This window comes from Urocitellus parryii, chromosome 4 (genome assembly GCF_045843805.1).
Source record: "Urocitellus parryii isolate mUroPar1 chromosome 4, mUroPar1.hap1, whole genome shotgun sequence".
In the NCBI taxonomy this organism is placed as follows: domain Eukaryota; kingdom Metazoa; phylum Chordata; class Mammalia; order Rodentia; family Sciuridae; genus Urocitellus; species Urocitellus parryii.
In genome coordinates this window covers 135,245,357-135,271,427 of record NC_135534.1, presented here as the reverse complement: position 1 = coordinate 135,271,427, position 26,071 = coordinate 135,245,357, and the positions used below count along the sequence as shown (strand labels likewise).

The 26,071-nt window shown below is 34.4% G+C and overlaps 1 protein-coding gene across 2 annotated transcripts in view; it reads left to right on the top strand.

Annotated features, from left to right (window-relative positions):
• Positions 1-26,071, top strand: part of Vps13a (vacuolar protein sorting 13 homolog A) — a 259,327-nt gene that overhangs the window by 228,701 nt on the left and 4,555 nt on the right. Inside the window, exons 69-71 of one of the 2 annotated variants that reach the window (XM_077797002.1) lie at positions 2,005-2,090; positions 3,842-3,965; positions 5,173-5,247. In XM_077797002.1, the coding sequence (XP_077653128.1) occupies positions 2,005-2,090; positions 3,842-3,965; positions 5,173-5,247 (285 nt within the window). The remainder of the gene's footprint in view (positions 1-2,004; positions 2,091-3,841; positions 3,966-5,172; positions 5,248-26,071) is intronic. The other variant, XM_077797003.1, reaches the window with a different exon arrangement.

Here is a 26,071-nt window from a genome sequence, read left to right as displayed (position 1 = left end):
TTTCATAGTATTTTTACAGACCTCTGTATACTTGCCTGATTGACCCATGCAGGATTTAGTATATAGAAAAATAGATCCAGTTTTAGCCAGCAAGTTGTCTAAAACTATTTATTAGATAATGCATGCTCTTACCCACTAATTTGAAAGGTGGTTGCTGTCACAAATTACTATATTCAGATAAAAAGATTTTTATAAATCCTATATGCATATTGGTCAGTTTCTGTAATTTGTATTTTTTTCATTGGTTATATCAGTATAAACTTTCACCAGCACCAAGCTGTTTCATTACTGCAGCTGTACAAGTTATATTAATGATGTTAGGGTATTGTTCTCACTCTCCTTTTTTATAATTTAATTGATGTTATATTTTTCTTTCTACACAAATTTTATTATGATTTTGTCCAGTCACTTATCTTTCCTCCTCTACCTCCACCCCATCCTCCAAAAATTACCATCTTGGGACCACTTTGAAAGAGAATATATGTGTTATGTATAAATGTGAAAGGGGGTAAATAATATCTTTATTATAATGAATTTTTATATTTATGAATAAGGCATGGATTTTCATTTTAAAAAATTCATATACGCCCCTTAGGAAAGTATTATACCTTCTATCACATAACTTCTGCACATTGTTTGTAAAAACACACATATAAATATCTTTTTTATCTTACAAGAATAATTTTTTCCTTCTATTTCCAAATTGATTACTGGGTTTTATGTATTTGGCTTCCTAGATATATTGTCATCTGCAAATAAGTTCTTCCTGCCTCTCTAATTGAGGCTTCTTTCTCTTAATTTATATCTTCTTGAAATATGACCCATTTCACCTGATTTTTCACATTTATTTGCTTAATTTATAAGTTAATAATACTTATTAATTTCTTCTAAATCTGTGCCTCTGTGCCTTTTAATTTCTGATATATTTGTGTTTAATTGCCTTACCTATTTGTAGATACTTTTTCTCAATTTTTTGTGATCTTCTAAGTTAGAAACTTATTCCACTTGGTCCTCTTGCTCTAAAAGACATTACATAAAAAACCATGCCTCATCATGCTGTTTCAGTTTTTTATTTCTGTCTCCATTAAAAATGAAACCATTCTATCCACCTTTTATATCAAGACAATTATGAAATCACAGCTTCTAAGCTAAATATTTGTAGTTTTTTTTTAAAGATACAACTTCAAGAAACACAATTTTTTAAAAGTCTTGTATCTTCTTTTTGAATTTCTTGAAGACTTTTAACATTTTGCCTAAATTCTTAACATGCCTTTTTTGAGGGATCATGATCACAATTACATTGCTTACCTTTCGAAACAGTCTAGCCTGCTATATGTTTTAAATAGAGGAAGTAATTATTATCAGAGCCAATTACATTGAAAAGAGATTTAAAAATCATTTTTATGGTTATGTTCATATTTTCTGGAGCAAATAATGGTTAACAGACAATATTGTACATAGACAATCTTTCAGTAGTCTTAAAAATAAATTTAAAGATTGTTACATAGTCTAAATAGGCCTCAGGGCTTCTATTTGTCTAGAAACTCTGCTCCTCATTTTTAATGAGTTCTGAGATTGGCAAAGAAAAGTATCTTTATAGAGCAGGTGAAATTTCCAGGGAAGAGACAAAGTGGGGGTTAATAGTTATTTATGTGATGCATGCATTTATGAGTTTTATATATGTTCTATACAAATGTAATCTAATATTAATATATTTTCTGAGATAAAATGACAACAGTTTAATACCTCATTAGATTGAATTTAAACAACAATATTTTTTAAAATCTACAATTTAAAGATTGGCATTGCTGCATTCAAGAAATCTTAAAGCAGTGTAGCAAATACTTTTAAAAAGGAAGCAGCAATAATTTTTTGAATGTTTGAATTTTCTGATATGTGTATTTTTTTGTATATTAATGATTTTCCCCCATTGAGAAATGATTTTTAGAGGATCATAACATATTATGGAATATTATCAATTTTCTCACTCTCACTTTTTTTTAGGTAATGGAAAATGGAAGATTTGCAAAATACAAATATTTTACCCATGTCATGATCAATAAAACAGATATGTTTATGATAACTAGAAGGTAACTTGCTTTCTTTCTCCATTGTAATTAGATAATGGGTTAACTAACAGTCACTTGTTATACATCTTTTGTTCCATGTAGTCCTGCTAACTCTTGTCTTCTTTCTCTAAAAGACTGGTTCCTAAGACATTACATAAATTCCTGTTTAGATTTGTGCATATATACAGGTAAATAGCCACACATAACTTTAAATTAGATTCTAGAGGATTTGCTTCAATCAGTTTATTGTATGCAGAAATTTTATAAAGCTATCTTCTCAGAGATCAACTTCCCTCCCTCTGAAGAAATACACAATTTCAGGTTACCATAAAAGTCAATAGTACTGTGATTGTATCTATTCATTATAATATAGAGACCCAGTCACACAATTTTATACAAATGGAAGTAGATAGCATTATATGTGGATACTCCTGGCAACAGTGACATCTTCAGATGGAACTATAGACAGTGGAAGGGTTCTTTGAAAAATACTCAGTGATACAGCCGGTAGACACAGCTGGCCATGTACTCAAACACTACTAAGTTTGTGCCAACAGCCACTATAATCCAGGAATGGTGAAAGAGAGGATGAGAGGCAGAAGACTGAGGTGAGAGACATAAAGCCAGATTAGCTTTCTCCTTCTGCATTTCCACCAGAAGCTAGCTATTTCTTTAACTTGGTCCCTTAAATTGAAAGTATACTTATTTAAAAGAAAACTCTGGTTACACCTAAAATTGATATTTCAACCAGAAAGAAAAATTGCAGAAGAAAGATTTTTGAAGAAAGGATTAAATAGAATTATTTTAAACAATGCATTTTCATTTCTTAATTTCTTCTCCCAAAATAGGAAAACAAAAATTGATTAAAATGAAAAGCATGTGGTGGCACATGCCTGTAATCCCAACATCTGGGGAGGCTGAGGCAGGAAGATCATAAGTTCAAAGCCAGCCTCAGCAACTAAGCAAATCCCTAAGCTACTTAGTAAGACCCTATCTCAAAATAAAAAGGACTGGGGACGTGGCTCAGTTGTTAAGTGCCCCTGGGTTCAATCCCTGTTACAAAAAAATGAAACCCAAGATGATGGCTATTTGAAATTTCCTTCTAAAATTGATAATAGGGCTTGATTTTGCCTGTGAAAAACCCAATGCCTCTCAGCATGTCAATTTTGTTTAAGGTAGTTAGAAAAGTCTCTTTCTGATATATGCTGGGAAATGTATTACAGGAATCTTAGTAATACAATAAAATATTTATTCTAAAATGCTAATTATATGAAAGTTCTCCAAACTATTGGCTGGTAATTGGTTCTATAAATGGTTTCTATTTCTAACATTTTTTTATTTCTCATATATTTGTCTTTATAAATACATTAGTTTTTCTTGTTATACTTTAAATTTCCTACTAAGCATCACTTTAGTTGCATCCAAAAAAATTGTATTATATTTTCATTCTGTTCAAAATATTTTCTAATTTCCTTTGAAATTCCACAGGTTATTTTAGAAATATCTTAATTTATGGGCATTTGGAAATATTCTTGAGCTCTTCCTGATATTTTTCTAATTTAGTTCCATTATGATCTGAAAATATACTTTTATGGTTTTTGTTCTTTTAAATTCATTAAAAAAATTTTATGACCTAGAATATAGTTTATCTGGAGAAATGGTTTATGTGCACTTGAAGAGAATGTGTATCCTGTTACTAGATATAAGTGCCTCTGTTTTTAAAGTGGATTCTTTGCTTTCTTCCCTTTGCCCCCTCTTTTCTCCTCCCTCAGTGGTGTATTGTTTGTAACAAAGGGAGCATTTGGACAACTTACATGTGAGTGGCAGTATAGTTTTGATGAATTTACCAAAGAGCCTTTCATTGTTCATGGGAGAAGATTGCGTATTGAAGCAAAGGTATATTGAATACATTTTTTTCAAAAAACTTGGAGCTGAAAATATACATTGTAACAGTTACCTTTACTTTTGTAATGTTTCTTCCTCTTTTATAAGTGTTCTTGTGGTCTTGGTGTGGTTTTCCTAAAACTGATAGTTGGGCTTTAATGAAGGGGATACGGGGAGGCCAAGGGAAAAAGTTCTATTTTCTGAGCTATTATATTGACAACAGCATTCCTAGTTACTTATTTCATAAGCACGAATAGAACCCCAACTAAATATGAAATAATGGATGGTGGCTATTAGCCTCTGCTCTAAACCATGGCTTTCCTGGTTTTGTTTCTTGTCTTTTTCCCTTTCCAAAGATAACAGTTCCCCTTATTTCCTTTTTTCCTCTTATTTTCCTTTTTTCCTTTCCAAAGATAACAACAATTCCCTATATTTCCTATTTTCTTCCTTTTTCACCTTTTTGAGACCTGTGTCAGCAAATTGCTATTCTGTTTTAGATAGAAGAAACTGATTTCTTCTGGGTTCTATATTTGTGTAGATTTTTTAATTACTTAAAAGTATTGCTAAACTAGTAAAACCTCCCATCTTCTTTTATAACAATACCCATCCTGGTCCTTAGTAGTACCACTTTTCCTTATCTCTCAAATGGTTAATATCTGCTATTAAACAGTTTCCCCCAACAAATAGCAAACAATACCAAAAGAGTTGTGAACAGTAGAGAATTATAATCTAGGATCCAACCTTATTTCTTTGATTCTAAACTGCATTCCTATTTCATGACTGGTTTAAAATGTCACAGGTACACACATACATACACACATGCACATACCTATATAACTTGTGTGTATATGTATGTGTGCATATATATGTGTGTATTATTTTTGAACTGGACTCAATCAAGGTTGCACAGCCTTATATCAAGAAATGAGGAATTATTTGAAAAGAAAAAATAATAGACATCCTTCTCATCCTTTTATGTCCTTAGCAATTGAAATCTCACCATAAGCCTTTTAACTTGGGTTTAATGATATGTGAGAATGTAGCCTTTTTTCTGTTTGCTTTGATTCTTCTTTGTTACCCATTCTTGGCTTTTTAAAGGTGCATATTTGTGTAAAATGGATACTTTAAACATAGGCTAATAAATCTGTCTGGCATTTCTTTCTTGTATTTTTACAACTGGATTTTCTTTTTAATAAAAAGTTACATATTCTGCTTATAGGAACGGGTGAAGTCTGTATTCCATGCCAAAGAGTTTGGAAAAATAATTAACTTCAAGACCCCAGAGGATGCAAGGGTAAGTATAATGAATCTTTTACTTAAACTAGCTAGGTGCTTTTCACATTAAAACCATGTAAGTTTAAAAAAACAGGATAGATTTTGTTTGGGATTTTTGTTTTTGTATTTTGACAGTTTTTAGAATGTAATTAGTATTTCCCCAAAACATTTTCCACTCAATTTAACACTCCTGTTTGCTTCTCAAATCAAAATGGTCTTTTAAATCCTAACTATACTATATTTTAAAATGTCAAAAGCAGAAGAAATTATTTCATTCTAGTGTTAAAATCTCAGTTCCAGCAGAGAAAGTAGAGCCCCATATACAACAGTAGAAAAATCAACCATATGTGATTTAACCACAAAACAAAAACAAAGAAAACTACTACTATAACACGGCACAGGGCAAAGAGAGCCAAATCTATAGTCAGAAAATTTGAGTTTGAATACTGTTTCTGTTCCTTCTTGATGGTAGAACCTTGAAGGAAGTCAGTCAAGCTTAGTTTCCTATAGATGGGAATGTTGTGAACTGACAAGCACTATATATACTTCAGGGATTATGGCACTTATAACAATGTGCACTGTCAAGAAAATGAAGACTATGAACCAATTATGTGAACCTCATTGATTGTAGTTAGATACTATTGTTGACACCAAAATATACCTAATGTGTTAGGAAATTTACAGTAAGAGCACCTGACTCCTTTATTAATCACTGGGCCTCCTGCCTGGATTCAGTACATATACCTGGCCTCCTGGCTGGGCATGACTATTGCTGGTAAATGGCACATCTGATCCCAAATGAGGGATATCCCAAACCCCACCCCAGTAAGCACAAACCAGGTAGCATGTGCTGTTCAATTTTACTAGATATTGTATATAGGACACATTGGCACACGAACAGTAGAAAATGGGAATTACAAAGAAATATGAGTAAAGCAGCTGGACCCTTAATATATGTGTCACTTGGAACAAGGAGACAAAATGGAGCATGATAACAGCATGACTTTTAGGCTACTATCTTTCATATTGCTGAAAAATATCACCACCTATTTCAATTTTTCTGTGATAAATTCTTATAATCTCTGTTCTCATGTGACTCTATCCCATAGAATTTAATTCTGCTCTTCCAGAAACATTCATAGAAAGCTACTGAACTCAGTTCTCAGTTCTCCAGGTATGTTAGGGCTGTTCCCACTAGGTGGTTCTTAATGTAAAGAGGCACAACCATCTCTGCCAAATGTTTTTTTTGTTGTTGTTGTTTTCTTCTCTGAGGAAGTTCTGTTTGCTTTTTAATTTATATCTTAACTGATACATAAAAACAAAAATTGTAAATATTATTGAGTTACCATGGTAACTTTCCATATATGTACATTGTACAATGTTTACACCAGGTTAAACATATTTCTGTCCTCAAACATTTATCATTTTTTATGCTCACAATCCTTCTTTCCAGACTTTTAGAATCTACAGTACATTATTGCCATTTTTGGTCACCCAACTGAGCAGTAAAATACCAGGCTTCATTCCTAACTGTAAATTAGTACCCACGGATCAACATTTCCCCATCCCTCCCCACCTCTACTATTCACCATTCTATTCTTAATTTCTATTAGATCAACATTTTTTAGGTTCCCCATATGAATGAAATCATACAGTACTTAACTTTTTGTGTCTTATTACACTTTAGTACTCTATACAGTTTCGCACATGTTGCTGCAAATAAGAGGATTTCATTTTCTTTAATAGCTGGAGAGTATTCCAACTACAAATGTACATTTTCATTGTTCCTTTAAGATCCTGATTTCAATTCCTTTGGATATAAACCCAAAAGTGGTATTGCTGGATCATATGGTAGACCTATATTTAATTTATTGAGGAAACTTCATGCTGTTTTACATAATGACTGTACCAAATTACATTCCCACCAATAGTGTACAATTTCCCTTTTCTCTACATCTTCACCAGCATTTGTCACGTTCAGTCTTTTTGATAATAACAATATTGAGAATGAAGTGATATTTCATTATTGTTTTTACTAGTGTTTCCCTGTTGATTAGTGATATTGAACCTTTTTTCATGAGTTTTTTGGCTATTTGTGTCTTCTTTTTATGTAAATTTTTTAAATTTTATATGACAGCAAAATGCATTATAATTCTTATTACATATATAGGGCACAATTTTTCATATCTCTGGTTGTATATATAGTATACAATTTGTGTCTTCATACATGGACATTGGATAGCAATGATCATCACATTCCACCATCATTAATAACCCCATGCCCCCACCCTTCCCCACAACCCCTCTGCCCTATCTAGAGTTTTTCTGTTCCTCCCATGCTCCCATTCCCTATCCCACTATGAATCAACCTCCTTATATCAAATAAAACATTCAGCATTTGGTTTTTTGGGATTGGCTAACTTCACTTAGCATTATCTTCTCTAACTCCATCCATTTACCTGCAAATGCCATGATTTTATTCTCTTTTATTGCTGAGTAATATTCCATTGTGTATATATGCCACTTTTTTAAAATCCATTCATCTATTGCAGGGCATCTAGGTTGGTTCCACAGTTTACCTATTGTGAATTGTACAGCTATGAACATTGATGTGGCTGTGTCCCTGTAATATGCTGTTTTTAAGTCCTTTGAGTATAGACCAAGGAGAGGGACAACTGGATCAAATGGTGGTTCCATTCCCAATTTTCCAAGAAATTTCCAAACTGCTTTCCATATTGGCTGCACCAATTTGCAGCCCCACCAGCATTATATGAGTGTACCTTTTCCCCCATATCCTTGCCAACACTTATTATTGTTTGTCTCCATAATAGCTACCATTCTGACTGGAGTGAGATGAAATCTTAGAGTATTTTGATTTGCATTTCTCTAATTGCTAGTGATGATGAACATTTTTCATGTATTTGTTGATTGATTGTACATCATCTTCTGAGAGTGTCTCTTCAGTTCCTTGGCCCATTTATTGATTGGGTTATTTGGGTTTTTTTTTTTTTTTTTTGGTGTTTAGCTTTTTGAGTTCTTTATGTACCCTAGTGATTAGTGCTCTATCTGATGTATGAGGGGTGAAGATTTGCTCCCAAGATGTAGGCTCTCTATTCACCTCACAGATTGTTTCTTTTGCTGAAAAGAAGCTTTCTAGTTTGAGTCCATCCCATTTATTGATTCTTGATTTTAATTTTTGTGCCACAAGAGTCTTATTAAGGAAGTTGGTGCCTAATCCCACATGATGGAGATTAGGACCTACTTTTTCTACTATTAGATGTAGGGTCTCTGGTTGTATTTCTAAGTCCTTGATCCATTTTGAGTTGAGATTTGAGTGAGAGTAGGGGTTTAATCTCATTTTGTTGCATATGGATTTCCAGTTTTCCCAGCACCATTTGTTGAAGAGGCTGTCTTTTCTCCATTGCATGTTCTTGGCACCTTTGTCTAATATAAGATAATTGTAGTTTTGTGGGTCAGTCTCTGTGTCCTCTATTCTGTACCATTGGTCCTCCGGTTTGTTTTGGTGCCAATACCATGCTGTTTTTGTTACTATTGCTCTGTAGTATATTTTAAGGATAGAGTGATGCCACCTGCTTCACTGTTCCTGCTAAGGACTGCTTTAGCTATTCTGGGTCTCTTATTTTTCCAGATGAATTTCATGATTGGTTTTTCTTTTTCTATGAGGAATATCATTGGAATTTTTATCAGAATTACATTAAATCTGTATAGTGCTTTTGGAAGTATGGTCATTTTGATAATATTAATTCTGCCTATCCAAGAGCAAAGTAGATCTTTCCATTTTCTAAGGTGTACTTTGATTTCTTTCTTTAGGGTTCTGCAATTTTCATTGAATAGATCTTTCACCTCTGATGATTCCCAAGTTTTTTTTTTTTTTTTTTTGAGGCTATTGAGAATGGGGTAATTTTCCTCATTTCCCTTTCTGAGGATTTGTCACTGATATACAGAAATGCCTTTGATTTACGGGTGTTAATTTTATATCCTGCTAGTTTGCTGAATTTATTTACTAGTTCTAGGAGTTTTCTGGTGGAACTTTTAGGGTCTTCCAGGTATAGAATCATATCATTAGCAAATAGTTACAATTTGAGTTATTCTTTTCCTATGTATAGCCCTTTAATTTCTTTCATCTGTCTAATTGCTCTGGCCAGTGTTTCAAGAACTTAAATAGAAGTGGTGAAAGAGGGCATCCCTGTGTTGTTCCAGTTTTTAGAGGGAATGCCTTCAATTTATCTCCATTTAGAGTGATGTTGGCCTGGGGCTTAGCATAGATAGCCTTTATGATGTTGAGATATGTTCCTGTTATCCCAAGTTTTTCTATTGTTTTGAACATAAAGGGGTGCTTCTTTAAGTCTATTGATGTGATGAATTACACTTACTGATTTACATATGTTGAACCAACCTTGCATCTCTGGGATGAATCCCACTTGATCATATCAAGTGGGATGAATCCCACTTGATCATGTCTTTTTGATATGTTTTTGTATTCGATTTGCCAGAACTTTATTGAGAATTTTTGCATCTATGTTCATTAGAGATATTGGTCTGAAGTTTTTTTTTTTTTTTTTTTTTAATGTGTCTTTGCCTGGTTTTGGAATCAGAGTGATACTGGCCTCAAAGAATGAGTTTGGAAGTGCTCCCTCTTTTCCAATTTCCTGAAATAAATTGGAGAGTATTGGTATTAGTTCTTCTTTAAAGGTCTTGTAGAACTCGGCTGTGTATCCATCCAGTCCTGGGCTTTTCTTGGATGGTAGACTTTTTGATGGCATCTGCTATTTCGTCACTTGAAATTGATCTGTTTAAATTATGTATATCATCCTGATTCAATTTGGGCAAATTATATGACTCTAGAAATTTGTCAAAGCCTTTGATTTTTCTATTTTATTGGGGTACATGTTTTCAAAATAATTTCTAATTATCTTCTGTATTTCTGTAGTGTCTGTTGTGATATTTCCTTTTTCATCATGGATGTTAGTGGTTTGAGCTTTCACTCTCCTTCTCTTTTTAGCATGGCTAATGGTCTGTTGATTTTATGTATTTTTTTTCAAAGAACCAACTTTTTATTTTTTGTCAATTTCTTTAATTGTTTTTTGTTTCAATTTCATTTATTTCAGCTATGATTTTAATTATTTCCTGTCTTCTGCTGCTTTTTGGTGTTGATTTTTTCTTCTTTTTCTAGGGCTTTGAGATGTAGTATTAAGTCATTTATTTGTTGACTTTTTCTTCTTTTAAGGAATGAGCTCCATGCAATGAACTTTCCTCTTAGAACTGTTTTCATAGTGTCCCAGAGATTTCGATATGTTGTATCTGTTTTCTCATTCACCTCTAAAAACCTTTTAATCTCCTCCTTGATGTCTTCTGTAACCCATTGTTCATTCAGTAGCTTATTATTCAGTCTCCAGGTGTTGGAATGGATTTTATTATTTTATCATTGATTTCTAATTTCATTCCATTATGATCTGACAGGATGCAGGGTAGTATCTCTACTTTTTTATATTTGCTAAGAGTTGCTTTGTGGCAGAGTATATGATCTATTTTAGAGAAGGATCTATGTGCTGCTGAGAAGAAAGTATATTCTCTTGTTGAAGGTTAGAATATTCTATATATGTCAGTTAAGTCTGTTATTGATTATATTATTGAGTTCTATAGTTTCTTTGTTCAGCTTTTGTTTGGAAGATCTGTCTAGTGATGAAAGAGGTGTGTTAAAGTCACCCAAAATTATCGTATTGTGGTCTATTTGACTCTTGAATTTGAGAAGAGTTTGTTTGATGAACGTAGCTGCTCCATTGTTTGGGGCATACATGTTTATAATTGTTAAGTCTTGTTGGTGTATGGTTTCCTTGAGCAGTATGTAGTATCCTTCCTTATCCTTTTTTAATTGACTTTAGTTTGACTTTATTTGATATGAGGGTGGAAACCCCTCCTTGCTTCCACAGTCCATGTGAGTGGTATGATTTTTTCCAAGCCTTTACCTTCAGTCTGTGGATGCCTTTTCCTATGAGATGAGTCTCCTGGATGCAGCATATTGGGTTGTTTTTTGTTTGTTTGTTTGTTTGTTTGTTTGTTCTTATCCAATCAGCTAGTCCATGTCTTTTGATTGGTGAGTTTAGGTGAGTTTAGGCCATTAACATTCAGGGTTATTACTGAGACATGATTTGCATTCCCAGCCATTTTTGTTTATTTTTTTTATTTAACGTAACTTGGTTTCTCCTCTAATTAGATTTTCCTTTAATGTAATCCCTCCCTCTGCTAATTTTCATCATTGTTTTTAATTTCCTCTTCTTGGGATATTTTGCTGAGGATGTTCTGTAGTGCAAGCTTTCTCATTTTAAATTCTTTTAACTTTTGTTTATCGTGGAAGGTTTTTATTTCATCATCATATCTAAAGCTTAGTTTTGCTGGATATAAGATTCTAGGTTGGCAACCATTTTCTTTCAGAGCTTGATATATGTTGTTCCAGGATCTCCTGGCTTTGAGGGTCTAGGTTGAAAAATCTGATGAGATACAAATTGATCTTCCCCTATATGTGATCTGATTCATCTCTCTTGCAGCTTTTAAGATTCTTATTAAATCTTAAAATAATAAGATTTTTATTCTATATGCTAGGCATTTTCATTATAATGTGCCTTGGTGTAGATCTGTTGTAATTTTATACATTTGGTATCCTGTAAGCTTCTTGTATTTGGTTTTCCAATTTGTTCTTCATGCTGGGAAAATTTTCTGATGTTATCTCATTGAAGAAATTGTGCACTCCTTTGGTTTGAAACTCTGTGCCTTCCTCTATTTCAATAACTCATATATTTGGTCTTTTGATGCTGTCCCATAATTCTTGGATGTTTTGTTTATGGTTTCTAACTTTCTTCACTGTGTGATTAACTTTATTTTCCAGATTGTATATTTTGTCTTCATTATCTGACGTTTTTCTCCCAAGTGATCTAGTTTGTTGGTTATGCTTTCTATTGAGTTTTTAATTTGATTTATTGTATCATTTCAAGGATTTCTGACTGTTGTTTTTTGGGATTTGGGGTTTTTTTTTAGGGTCTCTATCTTTCTCTTGAAGTAATCTTTTGCTATCTCATTGTTGGAGAGATCAATTTTTGCTTATATTTGCTCATTTAGGTCATTCTTTATAGATAATTCACATCTTTATCTATTTCATCAATTTTCACTCTCCATAGATTCTATTATTATAGTGTCCTGGTTTGTTTGGGGAACTTTCCTCCCCCCTTTTTTTTTCATGTTGTTTACGTGTCTTCCTTTCTTGCAATGTGGATCTGAGATATTACAGTTTCTTCCCTATATTCTTATAGTACCAGTGCAGATTGTCTGTACCTCACCTTGATATTGGGCTTCCAGACCCTGCTAATGTCCCTCAATGGATGCTACTGTATCTTGGAGTCTGGACCTGCATAATTTGGAGTGGGTGGATCTGGGCCGCTGAGTTTGACCTCCCACTGTAGTCTTCTGGTAGGAAGGGGCAGTCCTTCGCCAAAGGCTAGGCTCTGGCAGTGTCTGCCCCATGGGGGCAGGGGTGAATCGGGCTACTGAAATTCTTGATCCCTTGTGGGATGTTGTGAGCTGTCTGGGCTGGATCTCGGCTCTCTAGTGTACTAGTCAGAAGGGGTGGTCCTGCACCAGAGGCTAGGATCTGGCGAGTGTCTGCCCCATCTAGAAAGGGATGGACCTGGCCTGCTGTGCGCCTGGGCCCTGCAGAGGCTGGTGTGGGTGGATCTGGGCCACTGGGCTTGACCTCCCATAGTAGTTGAGATCTTGGATCCCTGTGGACTGGTTGGTGTGGGCGGGCTTCTTTTTTTAAGTTAAAGCTTTATAGTTATATGTAGTAGTTGGGTTCGTACCAACAAACTCATACAGGCATGGAAATTGTTTTTAGTTCATGATCACCCTGCTTCAACCTCCCACATTTTACCTTCCCATTCTCCTGTTCCTCTTCCATTCCCCTTCCTTTCATCTACTAGACTTCTTTTTCCTCATCCATTAATTTATTTATGAATTGTTCTTCATGTTATCCTATCCTTTCCTACCCCTTTCCTTTATTTTATTATAGCTTCCACATATGGGGGAAAAAACATTCGACTAGAGTATTTGAGTTTCTCTTATTTCACTTAGCATATTCTCCATTTCCATCCATTTACTGGCAAATGCCATAATGTCATTCTTTTTATGTCGTGAGTAGAACTCCATTATATATAACACAATTTCTTTATCTATTCAACTATGAACTGGTATCTGGGTTGATTCCATAGTTTAACTATTCTGAATTGTGCTGCTAAAAACAATGACATAGCAATATTGTTATAGTATGCTGATTTTAGATCTTTTGGAGAAATATCAAGGAGTTTTGGGAGGAACCTTCATATTGTTTTCCAGAATGACTATACTAATCTGCAATCCCATCAATGATGTACAAGTGTATCTTTTTCCCCCACAACCTTGTCAGCATTTATTACTGTTCATATTCTCGATCCTTGCCATTCTGACTGAAGTGAGATGAGGTCTTAGTGTAGATTTGATTTGCATTTCCCTGATTGCTAGAGATGTTGGACATTTTTTAAATATATTTGACCATTGAGAAGTTTCTCCTTACTTATTTTGCCCATTTATTGATTGGGTTATTTGATATTTTGGTATTAAGTTTTTTGAAATATTTTTTAGTATATTCTGGACATTAATCACCTATCATAGGAGTAGCAAGCCAGGATTTTTGTTCATTCTGTAAGCCCTCTTTTCATGCTCTTAATTATCTCCTTTGCTATGCAGAAGCTTTGTAGTTTGATGGCATCCCACTTATTGATTCTCAGTTTTATTTCTTGCATGTTGGGGGTTTGTTAAAGAGATCTGTGCCAACACCTATATGATGGAGTATTAACCCTGTGTTTTCTTCTAGAAGTCATAAAGTTCTAATTCCTAAATCTTTGATCCATTTCAATTTGAGTTTTATTTATGGTGAGGGATAAAGATCTAGTTTCATTTTTCTACATGTAGCTGCCCTGTTTTTCCAGCATCACTTGTTTAAAAGGCTTGCCTTTTCTCCAAAATATGTTTTTGTACCTTTATCAAATATCAGATGGCTGTAGGAATTTAGGATTTATCTGTGTCTTCTGTTCCTTTCATCTTCATGTTTATAATCACATCACTCTATGCTGTTTTTGTTAATATAGCTCCATAGTATAATTTCAGAACAGATATTGTGATGCCTCTTGATTTCTTTTTTCTTGCTTAGAATGGCTTTGGTTATTCTGGGTCTCTTATTCTTTCAAATAAATTGAAGAATTGTTTTTCTTAATCCTGTGAAGAATGTCATTGGTATTTTAATGGGGATTGCATTGAATCTGTATATTGCTTTTGGTAATATGGACATTTTGATAATATTAATTCTGCCTACCCAAGAATATGGATGTATTTTCATCTTTTCAGGTCTTCTTCAATTTCTTTCTCCAGTGTTCTGTAATTTTCAATGTAGAGCTCTTTTACCTTAGATTAATTCCCAAGTATTTTATTTTTTTCAGGTTATTGTGAATGGAATAGTTTTCCTGATTTCTTCAGGAAACGTTGATTTGGCTGAATCACTGTTGGAGTATAAGAAACCTAATGACTTATGGGTGTTGACCTTATATCCTGCTACTTTGCTTAATTATTATAACCTCTAGAAGTCTTCTGGTGTCATTTTCTGGGTCTTCTAGATACAGGATCATATTGTCAGCAAACAGAGATAGTTTGACCTCTTTTCCTATTTATATCCCTTTGATTTCCTTTTTTTGCCTTTTCTCCCTGGCTAATGTTTCAAGTACTAGGAGTGGTAAGAATGAACAGCTTTGTTTTATTCCTGATCTTAGAGAAAATTTTTTTAGTTTCTCTATATTCAGTCTGCTGTTAGCTTTGAGTTTGTCAAAAATGCCCTTTACAATGTTGAGGTAGGTCCTCTGATCCCTAGCTTCTCCAGCATTTTTGACATGAATAGATGCTAGGATTAATCAAAGGCCTTCTCTGCATCTGTTGAGATGATCATGTGTTTCTTATCCTTAATCCTCTTTAAGTTGTGAATTACATTTATTGATTTGTCAAACCAATCTTGCATCCCAGGAATGAAACCCACTTGATCATGGTGTATTATCTTTTTAATGTGTTTTTGAATGGAGTTTGTTTCTTCTTTTAAGAAGTTTCTCTTTAGTTCTTTTCCCCATTTGTTGATTGGGTTATTTGGGGGTTTTGTTGTTGTTGTTGTTTGTTTTGTTTTGAAGTTCTGTGTGTATGTGTAAGTTTTTTGAGATCTTTATATATTTTGGATATTGATCACCTATCAGAGTAGTACCTATACAAGATTTTCTTCCATTCTATTTTATTAAAGATTTTTGCATATATAATCAATACATAAACCTCTGGATTTCAGAAGGGTTTGTGGTGATATCTTCTGTTTCATCTTTGAACTTGTTGATTTGGATCTTCTTACCTCTTTACTTTGTTTACTTTGGCTAAGGATTTATCAATCTTATTTATCAATCTTATTTATCCAACTCTTTGTTGCATTGCTCCTGTGTATTGTATTCTTATTCTCAATTGCATTGATTTTTGGCTCCAATTTTAATTATTTCTTATTCTCTACTGGTTTGGGAATTAGTTTGTTCTTATTTTCCTAAGGGCTTGAGACGGAGGAGTATAAGCTTATGTATTTGGGTTCCTCTCTAATTTTTTAATGTAGACACTCCATGCTATAAGTTTTTGTCTTCAAACTTCTTTCATATTGATTTTGATATGTTTTATCTCTGTTCTTATTTTTTTCTAAGAATTTCTTGATTTCTATTCTCATTTCGTCTTTGATCCATTCTTCATATACACAAGATTATTATTCAATTTTCACATGTTTATGTGGTTTTTATTATTTTCCTTGCTGTTGATTTCTGGGTTCACTCCATTAGATGATAGGGTACATAGGATTATATAGATTTCTATTTTGTATTTGATGGCCTGGTATATGATCTGTTTTGGAAAAAAGTGTCATGCACACCTGAGAACAAGTAAATTCTTCTGTTTTGAGGTGGTATATTCTGTAGATGTCATTTGATTTATAGTGTTAGTTAGGTTGGAGAGACCTTTATTGATTGTGTTTTGATAACCTGTCTATTGATGATAAGGGTGTAATGAAATCACCCTGCATTATTGTGTTGGTGTCTATGGGGATTTAATGTCATGCAGTATTTTTACCATGTAATTGGGTGCACTGAAATTTGAGGCATAAAAGTTTACCATTGTTAAACCTCATTGTTGAATTATTCCTTTTAGTAGGATGTAATAGCCTTTTTTTTTTTTTTTGCCTCCTTTGATTGATACTTGCTTGAAATCTGCTTTGTCAGACATCAGAATAGCTATTCCTGCTTGTTTTCATGGTCTGTAAGCATGGAATTTGTTTTCTTTTTTTTTTTTTTTTTTTTTTTTTTTTTACCTGTAGCCTGTGGTGTCTTTGCTATAAGAAGAGTCCCTTGGTAACAGCATATAGTTGGATGTTGTTTTTTGATGCACTTTTCTAGTCTGTGTCTTCTAATTGGGGAGTTGAAACCACCGTTAACGTTCAGCATCAGTATGGATATATGTTTGGGGTTTCCTGCGATTTTTAATTAATTTATTTATTTTAATTAGGTATATGTGACAGCAGAATGCATTTTGAGTCATTGTACACAATTGTAGCACAACTTTTAATTTCTCTGGTTGTACACAATGTAGCAGTCAAACCACATGTGCAGTCAGATGTATACCTAGGGTAATGATGTCCATCTCATTCTACCATCTTTCCTGCCCCCACACCCCCTCCCACCATTTTGTTTTTTGCTCTATTTTATCCTGTCTTGATTCTCACTTAATGGATTATTCTTCTGTTGAACTTTCTCTGTTTGAGAGCTTTGGGAATTTTTCGTTAGTTCTTATGTATGCAGTTTATCTGTGTCTTTGTAGTATTGGCCTGGTGCTCATGAATTCGTTTAGTTTTTTCTTGTCATGAAAAAACTTTTTATTTCCCCCTCAAATTTGAAACTGATCTTTGCTGGATATAGTAACTTCAGCTAGCAGTTGTTTTCTTTTAGGGCTTAGAATATCTCATTCCAGACTTTCCTTGATTTTAGAGTCTGAACTGAGAAATCAGAAGTGAGCCTTATTGGTTTGCCTCTAAATATGACCTGATGGTTCTCTCTTGCAGCTTTTAATATTCTTTCCATATATTCTATGTTAGGCATTTTGATTATGATATGCCGTGGCCAGCTTCACACTTGAATTGCCTATAAGCCTCCTGTATGGGATGTCTATCTAATTTCTAATATGGGAAAAGTTTTATGTAACTATCTCATTGAAAATGTTCTTATACCTTTAGTCTCTATCTCCATGTTCTCTTCTATCCCAGTGATCCTCAAGTTTGGTGTTTTAATGTTCTTGAATATTCTGGTTATGTTCTGTGATTTTTTTCTCTCTCTCTCTATTGAATTCTATGTATTCAAGATCATAATCCCTGTCTTCAAGGACTGAAGTTCTGTCTTCAAGAGCTAAGGTTCTGTTCTCTACAAATTCCAGTCTGTTAGTGTTGCCTTCAAGTGAGTTTTTCATTTGATTATGTCTTTCATTTCTAGGAACTGTACCTGTTTTCTTTTCACTATTTCTATTTCTTTATTAAAATGGCGTTCATCTCCTGTAACTGCTCTCTTAATTCCTTCTTAGCTGTTCTTTCAGTGCGTGGAACATTTTAATAATCAGTTTTGTATAATCTCTCTCTGGGCTTTTATCCAACCTCACTGTCTGTGCGATCCTTTGTTGGGGGATTGTGGATTTAGGTGGAAGGGGGTGTTATTTTCCTATTTCCTCACGTTTTTAGAGATCTTGGACTTGGACTTGCACATCAATTTTTGCCCTTTTGTGTATAACTATCTTATTTATTCTAGGACTTCTTTTGTTTTTGATGTATGAGTACATGCCAAATGGTGGGACCAGAGGTCCCTCTCTGCCTGTTCCTCCTGAATCCTTGTCGTTGCTTTGAGGCTTTTGTCTCCTCACTTCTTTGAGTTGGAAAACATCAGGGCTCATATGGAGTAGATGGTGTATGAAGTGAGATTCACTATTGCCCAATTGAGATGTATCTCTCCGTGCGGGATCACTGTGATCTTGAAATGTCCTTATCTCTCTCCAGCCCCCTCTTAGAGACAGGGGGCAGCAAGGAGTGGCACTAACGTCAGCAACAAACTTATAGCTTTATGTTAAATGCCTGGTATCTGCTTTGATGTCCATGATGCTATTTATCACCTAATAGAAGTAATGGGGTTGGCCTTTAAGCAATAGTACCAGTAAAACGAAAATAAAACCAAAAAAAAAAAAATCTGTGAACTAGATCAGGCATTCAACAGCAGGTGTCTGCTTTGTTGTCTGGTATGTTTATGATCATCCCAAATTGAATGGGGTGGGAATTACATAGTCTTATCATTAGTTTTGGTTTTGGTCTCTTCTATTCTTTGTATTAAGTATAGCTGAAGATTGAGTGTCATTAGTTTATATGTGGAGCAAGGTGCACTCTCTTTTGGTTGGGTTTAGTTCAGCAGCAGTCTCTCTAACCTGTGAACTTTCAGTTTTCTTGTGGGTTCCCAGAACCTCACAGAATGGGTCAAAATAATCAATAGTAGCAACCATATAGTACATAACATTAAAGTAAATACCCAGATCCTACTACCACATCTTCAACATTAATTACCATCAAAAAACAGTAATGGTGGGTTTAGCAATAGTAAAAACAATATCCATGAACTATATCTGTCTTAAAGCAAACAGCAGGTGTAAAGTATATCATCCACAGCAGTAATGAATGTATTAGTAATGAATGCAGGAATTATATAACCCAGTTAAGTTTTGAAAGATGGAAAAAGTACAGTTAATTAGGGGGAAAGATATGTTAGGGAGTTATAAAAGAGTTTACAATTTAAAAAAGTGAACAGAGAGAATACAGAAGAGGTGTAGCAGATGATGTTTATATAGAAGAAGGGCAAAAATAGAAGAAACAAAAGTATTTGAAGAGAGGTTGAGAACTATATAATTTGGTCATTAGCAAGAGAAGAAAGAGGAACAAGAGAAATGAAACAGAGCAAATGAAAATAATACTAAACCAAAACAAAACAAAATCCAAAAAACCCAAACCCTCAAAAAGACAAGGCACAGAAAAAATAGCTACATTTTAAAAATGCAAAAAAGATAGAAAAATAAATATGTGTATGTATTTATGTCCCTGACTCTGTCAGCATGCAAGAAGTCAGTGTCTCTCTTCCATATTCTCATTCATTCTCTCTCTCTCTCTCTCTCTCTCTCTCTCTCTCTCTCTCTCTCTCTCTCTCTCTCTCTCTCTCTCTCAGAAAAAAAAATTAAAAATAAATCTTAACAATTGAAGGAAACATCTCTGCTAAGGTGCTCAAAATAGTTGACGAGATTTGATGTTCAATATTACCTATGTCCAACAGTCTTTCTTTTCAACACTTTTTTTCTTTCTTTTTTAAAAATTTGTTCTAATTAGTTATACATGACAGTAGAATGCATTTTTGACACATCATACATAAATGGAGTATAACTTCTCATTCTTCTATTTGTACATGATATGGAATTACACTGGTTGTGTAGTCATATTAGCATGTAGGAAAATAATGTCTAGTTCATTCTACTATCATACCTACCTCCATGCCCCCCATCCTCCCTTCACTCCCCTCTATTTAGTCCAAAATACCACTGTTCTCCACCCACCCACACCCACCCCTTATTGTGAATTAGCATCCACATATCAGAGAAAACATTTGGCCGTTGGTTCTGTGGGTTTGGCTCATTTCATTTAGCATAATATTCCTACCCTGATATCCTCTCTCCCCTCTTCACTCCTAATCCAAAGTACTTGTATTCCTTAGCACCTCCCTTATTTTGAATTAGCATCCACATGTCAGAGAAAACATTCAGCCTTTGGTTTTTTGGGATTGGCTTATTTCACTTAACATGATAATCTCCAGCCCCATCCATTCACCTATAAATGCCATAATATCTTCTTTAAGACTGAGTAATGTTCCATTGTGTGTGTATATATATATATATATATATATTACTTTTTCTTTATCCATTCATCTGTTGAAGGGCATCTAGGTTGGTTATATAATCTGGCTATTGTGAACTGAGGTGCTATAAACATTGATATGGCTACATCACTGTAGAATACTATTTTAAGTTCTTTGGGTATAAACCAAGTACTAGGATACCTGGGTCAAATGGTGATTCCATTCCAAGTTTTATGAGGAATCTCCCCATACTGTTTTCCATAATGGTTGCACCAATTTGCAGTCCCACCAGCAATGTAGGAGTGCACCTTTTCACATATCCTTGCCAACACTTATTATTGCTTGTATTCTTGACGACTGGCATTCTAAATAGAGTGAGATGAAGTCTTAGAGTAGTTTTGATTTGCATTTCTGTAATTGCTAGAGATGTTGAACACTTTTTCATATATTTGTTGATTGATTGTACTTCTGTCTGTTCAGTCTTAGCCCATTTATTAATTGGGCTTTTTTATTGATGTTGAGTTTTTTGAGTTCTTTGTATCTTGGACATTAATCTATATCTGAGGTGAATGTGGTACCTTTTCAATTTGGTTTCCCTTTATTTATTTCTCTTGCCCTATTGTTCTGGCTGGGACTTCCAGAACTATGCTTCATAAAAGTTGCTAAAAGTAGGCATCTTTGTTTTGTTCCCTATCTTAGCTGTCAGCTTTTCCCCATTCAGTATAATATTAACTGCTGGCTTATTATAAATGGCCCTTATTATGTTGAGATAAGTAACTTCTATGCCTAATTCATTCTACATTTTTATCATGAAGGAATTTTGCATTTTATCAAATTGCCTTACTAGGATTATTATTATTATTATTCCCTTACTATTATTTTTTATCCTTCATTCTGTTGATACAGTATACCATGTTTATTGATTTGCATGTATTGTACCATCATTACATCCCTGGGTTGAATCCCACTGTTCATGGTAATTGTCTTTTAATGTGCTATTCATTTAATTTTGATAATGTTTTCTTCATTTTTGCATCTATGCACATCAAGGATTTCCTCCTTGATTTGTGTGTGTGTGTGTGTGTGTGTTAGTTATTGTGTTCCTCATGTGGTTTTATTATTTGAGTAATGGTGGTTTCATGGAGTGTGTTTGTGTGTTCCTTCCTCTTCCTGGAATAATTTAACCCATTTTGTCCCATTGTCCCAGATGTGGAACACCTACAAAAAGTCAAATTGAGTTACGGTACCTTTGAAATAATTGTTTTTAGAGGTTTATTCTCTGGAGGAAAAGTAATAGGTAAATAATTAGAGCATTTGAAAAAAATACATAAATATGATATGTAAGCTTTAAATTATGATTTCCAACTGATTTTAATGCACCTTTATTAATTTTGTTGAAATATTCACAAATTTACAAACTTGGGACTTAATAGTTAAGGAAAATTGTTATTACCTTTTTGAATGTTTGGTAGAATTCATCTGGTTCTGGGCTTTTCGTTGATAGGAGCCTTTTTATTACTGATTACATTCTGGTTACTTGTTAATAATCACTTGGGATTTCTATTTCTTCATGGTTCAGTCTTGGTAAGTTGTTTGTGACTATGAATGTGTCCATTTCTGTGGTGTCTGAATTTGTTATGCCTCCCCTACTTTGAGCCTTCTCTTCTTATAGTTAAAGGCTTGTATATTTTGTTTATCTTTTTCAGAGAACCAGCCCTTTGTTGTATTTTTATTAGTATCTATTTCATTCATTTATTTCTACTCTGGTCTTTACTTCCTTTCATTTATTTGGGGTTTGATTTGCTCTTGTTTTACCTACTTCCTTGAGATGCAGTGATAGGTTGTTTACCTCTTCTTTGTGATGTGGGCATTGGCTGCTATACCCTTCCTTCTTAGTACTGCTTTTGCTGTATCCTGTAGGTGATTTCTTCCTTAATCCATTGATTGTTCAGGAGTAAATAGTTTAATTTCCATGTGTTTGTATAGTTGCCAGAGTTTTTCTTGTTACTAATTTCTTTGCATTGCGGTTAGAAAAGATACTCAATAAGATTTCAGGGTTTTCTTTTTTAATTTGTTGTGATGTGTTTTTGGTCTAGTGTATGATCTCTCCTGGAGAATGTTCTGTGTGCTAATGAGAAAAAAATGTGTATTCAGCAGCTATTGGATGGAATGTTCTGTAGATGTCAGTTAGGTTTATTTGGTCTAGGGTGCAATTTAGCTCTGCTGTTTCTTTGTTGATTATTCTGTATTGATGGTCTATCTATTGCTGAGAGTGAGGTGCTAAAGTCTCTAATTGTTATTGTACAGGAGTCTTTCTCTCCCTTTAGATCTGTTAATATTTGCTTTATATATTTTGGTGCTGTATTTAGAATTGTTATTTCCTCCTTTTCCTTTATAATTATATAATAACCTTCCTTGTCTCTTTGATTGAAGGTATATTTTGTCTAATACAAGTGTGGCTATTCCTGTTTTCTTTTAGATTCAATTTGTATGGAATATCTTATTCTAGCCCTTCTTTTTCAGTGTGTGTGTCCTTAGAGATGAAGTGAGTTGCTTATTAGCAACATATTTGTTGGGCCTTATTTTTTTCAATCCACTCACTCACTCAGTGTCTTTTAATTGGAGAATTTAATTCATTCATCATTCAAGGAAATTATTGAAAAGGTCTTACTATGAAAACTTTTTTTCTAGTTTTGTTATAATTCCCTTCTTTTCCCTTTCTTGCAGTCTTCCTTTATGGTTAAGTGATTTACTCGAGTCATGTTTTGATTCCTTATTATTTTGGTTTGTCCATTATAGATTTTTGTATTGTGGTTACCATGAGGCTTACAAAACTATCTTTTGGTTATGAAAAAACTATTTTGAAATGATAGCAACTTATGATTGTAAAGAAAAGAACATAAAGGACAAGAGAAAATATACTAATAAGAAAATTCTACAAGTGTCCTCCATTTTCCCTGCATTTTGAATTTTGTATATCCATTTTATATCTTTCTATGTTGCCTCTTAATAGATTAATATAGTTATTATTTTAATTGTTTTGTTTTTAGCCTTCATACTAAACATATGAATGATACATGATTGCAATATTAAAGCATTCTGAATTTGTTTACATGCTTATGCAGTCCCATATTCTTATTAATATCTCTCTCAGTTTGAAGAATGTTCTTCAACATTTCCTATAGAATAGACCTGATAGAGATAGATTCTCTCAGCTTTTGTTTGTCTGGGATTGTATTACTCTCTGCATTTGTAAAGGATAGCTCTGCTGCACATAGTATCCTTGATTCAATTTTTGTCTTTCAGTACTGTGATAATCTCATATCACTCTCCTGCTGGTAAAGTTTCTGCTGTGAAGTCTGTTGTTAGGCAAATTGGTACACCTTTTGTGCTGTTTCTTTTTCTTGCAGACTTGAGAATCTTCTCTCTTTTTTTTTTTTTTTTTGACAGCCTGATTATAAAATATCTTGGTACAGATTTGGTTTAATTAAATTTGGTGATTTTTTACCTTCCTGTGCCTGTATATTTCTATCTTTCTCTAGGTTTGGGAAGTTTTCTGTTTTTTTTTTTTTTTTTAACATGTTTCTACTTCTTTGGCATTGTCCAGTCCTTCTTGATCCCAAGTAACATGAATATTTTTTAATACAATCTCAAAATTTCCATAAGTATTTTTGTTCCTTTTCCTTTTTTTCTTTTTTCTTCTCCAACTGTATAGTTTCAGATAGTTTCTCTTCTCACTCACTAATTTCTGTGTGAGCTATCCTACAATTGATGTCTTCTATCACATTTTTCATTTTAAAATTAGTGTACTTTTCAGCTTAAGAAATTGATTTTTAATAGCTTTCATCTCCTGGTTGAATTTCTCTGTTAGAGAACTGAAATGTTTCTTCATATTTTCTCACCTAATTCGGTGAGGTCATGATTTCCTGACAGCTCTTTATGCTTGGCATGTGATGTCATCAAGACATTGAAGAATTAGATATTTATCCCAGTTTTCCTTAGTGTGCCTATGGGTCTATTTTCCAGAAATTCTAAACCTGCTGCTTATCTTAGCCTTCCACTATTTCAGTACTAGATGGCACCAGATTTGCTAGGAGTCTCCTATTGCCAATTGCCACCATTTCAGTACAAGAGGGCAATCCAAGCCCAGGTTTGTCCCAAATACACTGTTGGTGTGTTTTTCAGAAGGAACCAGAAGATATCTACGAAGAACTGTCCATCCCTACAAACCACTGCCTAGTGTAGGGCTGGATGCCTTGTCCACAGTTAGCAGCCTTTGGTCAGGTACTGCAGGACTCAACCTGCCTCTGGGCTGAGTATTTGTGGATTGAGCAGGCCACCAGTGCTGCCAAACAGTGCTATACCCCTGAGCCCATAGCCCTAGACCAGCACCAACACTGGGGTAGGACTAGGGTCCACACTGCTGCTACAAGATGCCTATTGCTGAGGTGGAATTGTAGCCCAAGACCACTGTAACCAGTGATAGGTGATGCTAGCTGGAAAAACAGCCTGATAGAGTTAGATTATGTGACTTCCCCAGACACTGAACTGTTCCAGAGGCTCCATTTACAGATGGGATGTTGGGGACCATAACAACTAGCTGATGTTAGGTTTTACCAAATTCCAAAGGAGAGTCTTGTGCTTACTACTCTGTCCTACCCCAGCAAAGGGGATGTTGCACCATATTATGCTGCCTGAGATTGTGGTATTATTGGGGAATGCAGTCCCTTAGCCACCAAGGCTGATGTTAGTAATGCCTGAGTCTTAGAGCTTTAGGGGCTTGCAGAGTCTCAGGAAGAGGGAGGTATGCCCTTAGGCCCCTGTAAAATTGGAAATGATGTAGGCCAAAACTTGAGTCTGTCCTGCTGGCACAAACATCTCTTGATTTGGGGGCTGGTCCAGTGGTTCCACCTGTGAGTTCTGGCCTATGTATGGTCCTTTAATTTCTACCATGTGCTAGTGCTCACCATGGCAGGCCTGACACTGGGCTTTAAAGCAAAGCCCTGTACTAACTTGTGTACCACTCTCCAGCAGGTAGAGTCTTGTTCCATGCTCTGTTACTCAAGGTTGGAGGAGGGTGAGATTGCAGTAATTCATCTGACTTACAGTTCCAGCCACTCATTGCAGGGGCATTGACTTGGCATTGTAGGGGTTGTGATTTTTCACTATGGTGGCCCTTGTCCTAAGTTTCACATCTAAGGCCTGGATTTAATTCTCTCTCCCTCCCCAAAGTGGGAGGTGTCCCTCCAAATCTGTACTGTATGGAGTTATGGGAAGTATGTGGGAACATATACCTTTTACTTTCTTCAACACCATTTTTTATCTTGTTATACTAAAAATGGGCACTATAGTTTCTTAACTGATTTCTTAACTACTTGTGATTGGCCTGTGACTGGCTGTTCAATTTGGTCTATATGTGGGTAGACCACAGGCCAGAGAATCTTACTCAGATGCCATCTCCTAAACCTTTTTATAACGAGGTGACCCCATATTAACTGTTACGACTTTCACCTGTCCTGACCCAATAATAATGAACAATATAGGTAGAAAGGTTTGTATTACACTTCATTTTTATGATTTCAAATCCTTTCAGAATAGAAAATACATTAAGAGAACATCAAAACTGCTTGAGGATATTATTATGCTACTACCCACAGTAGAATTGTATGTAATTATCATGTTCAGTAAAGAACTGACGCAGGTTGGAAGGAATTTTACATAAATAATTTTTAGAATGTCATGTATTCAGTGTAACTG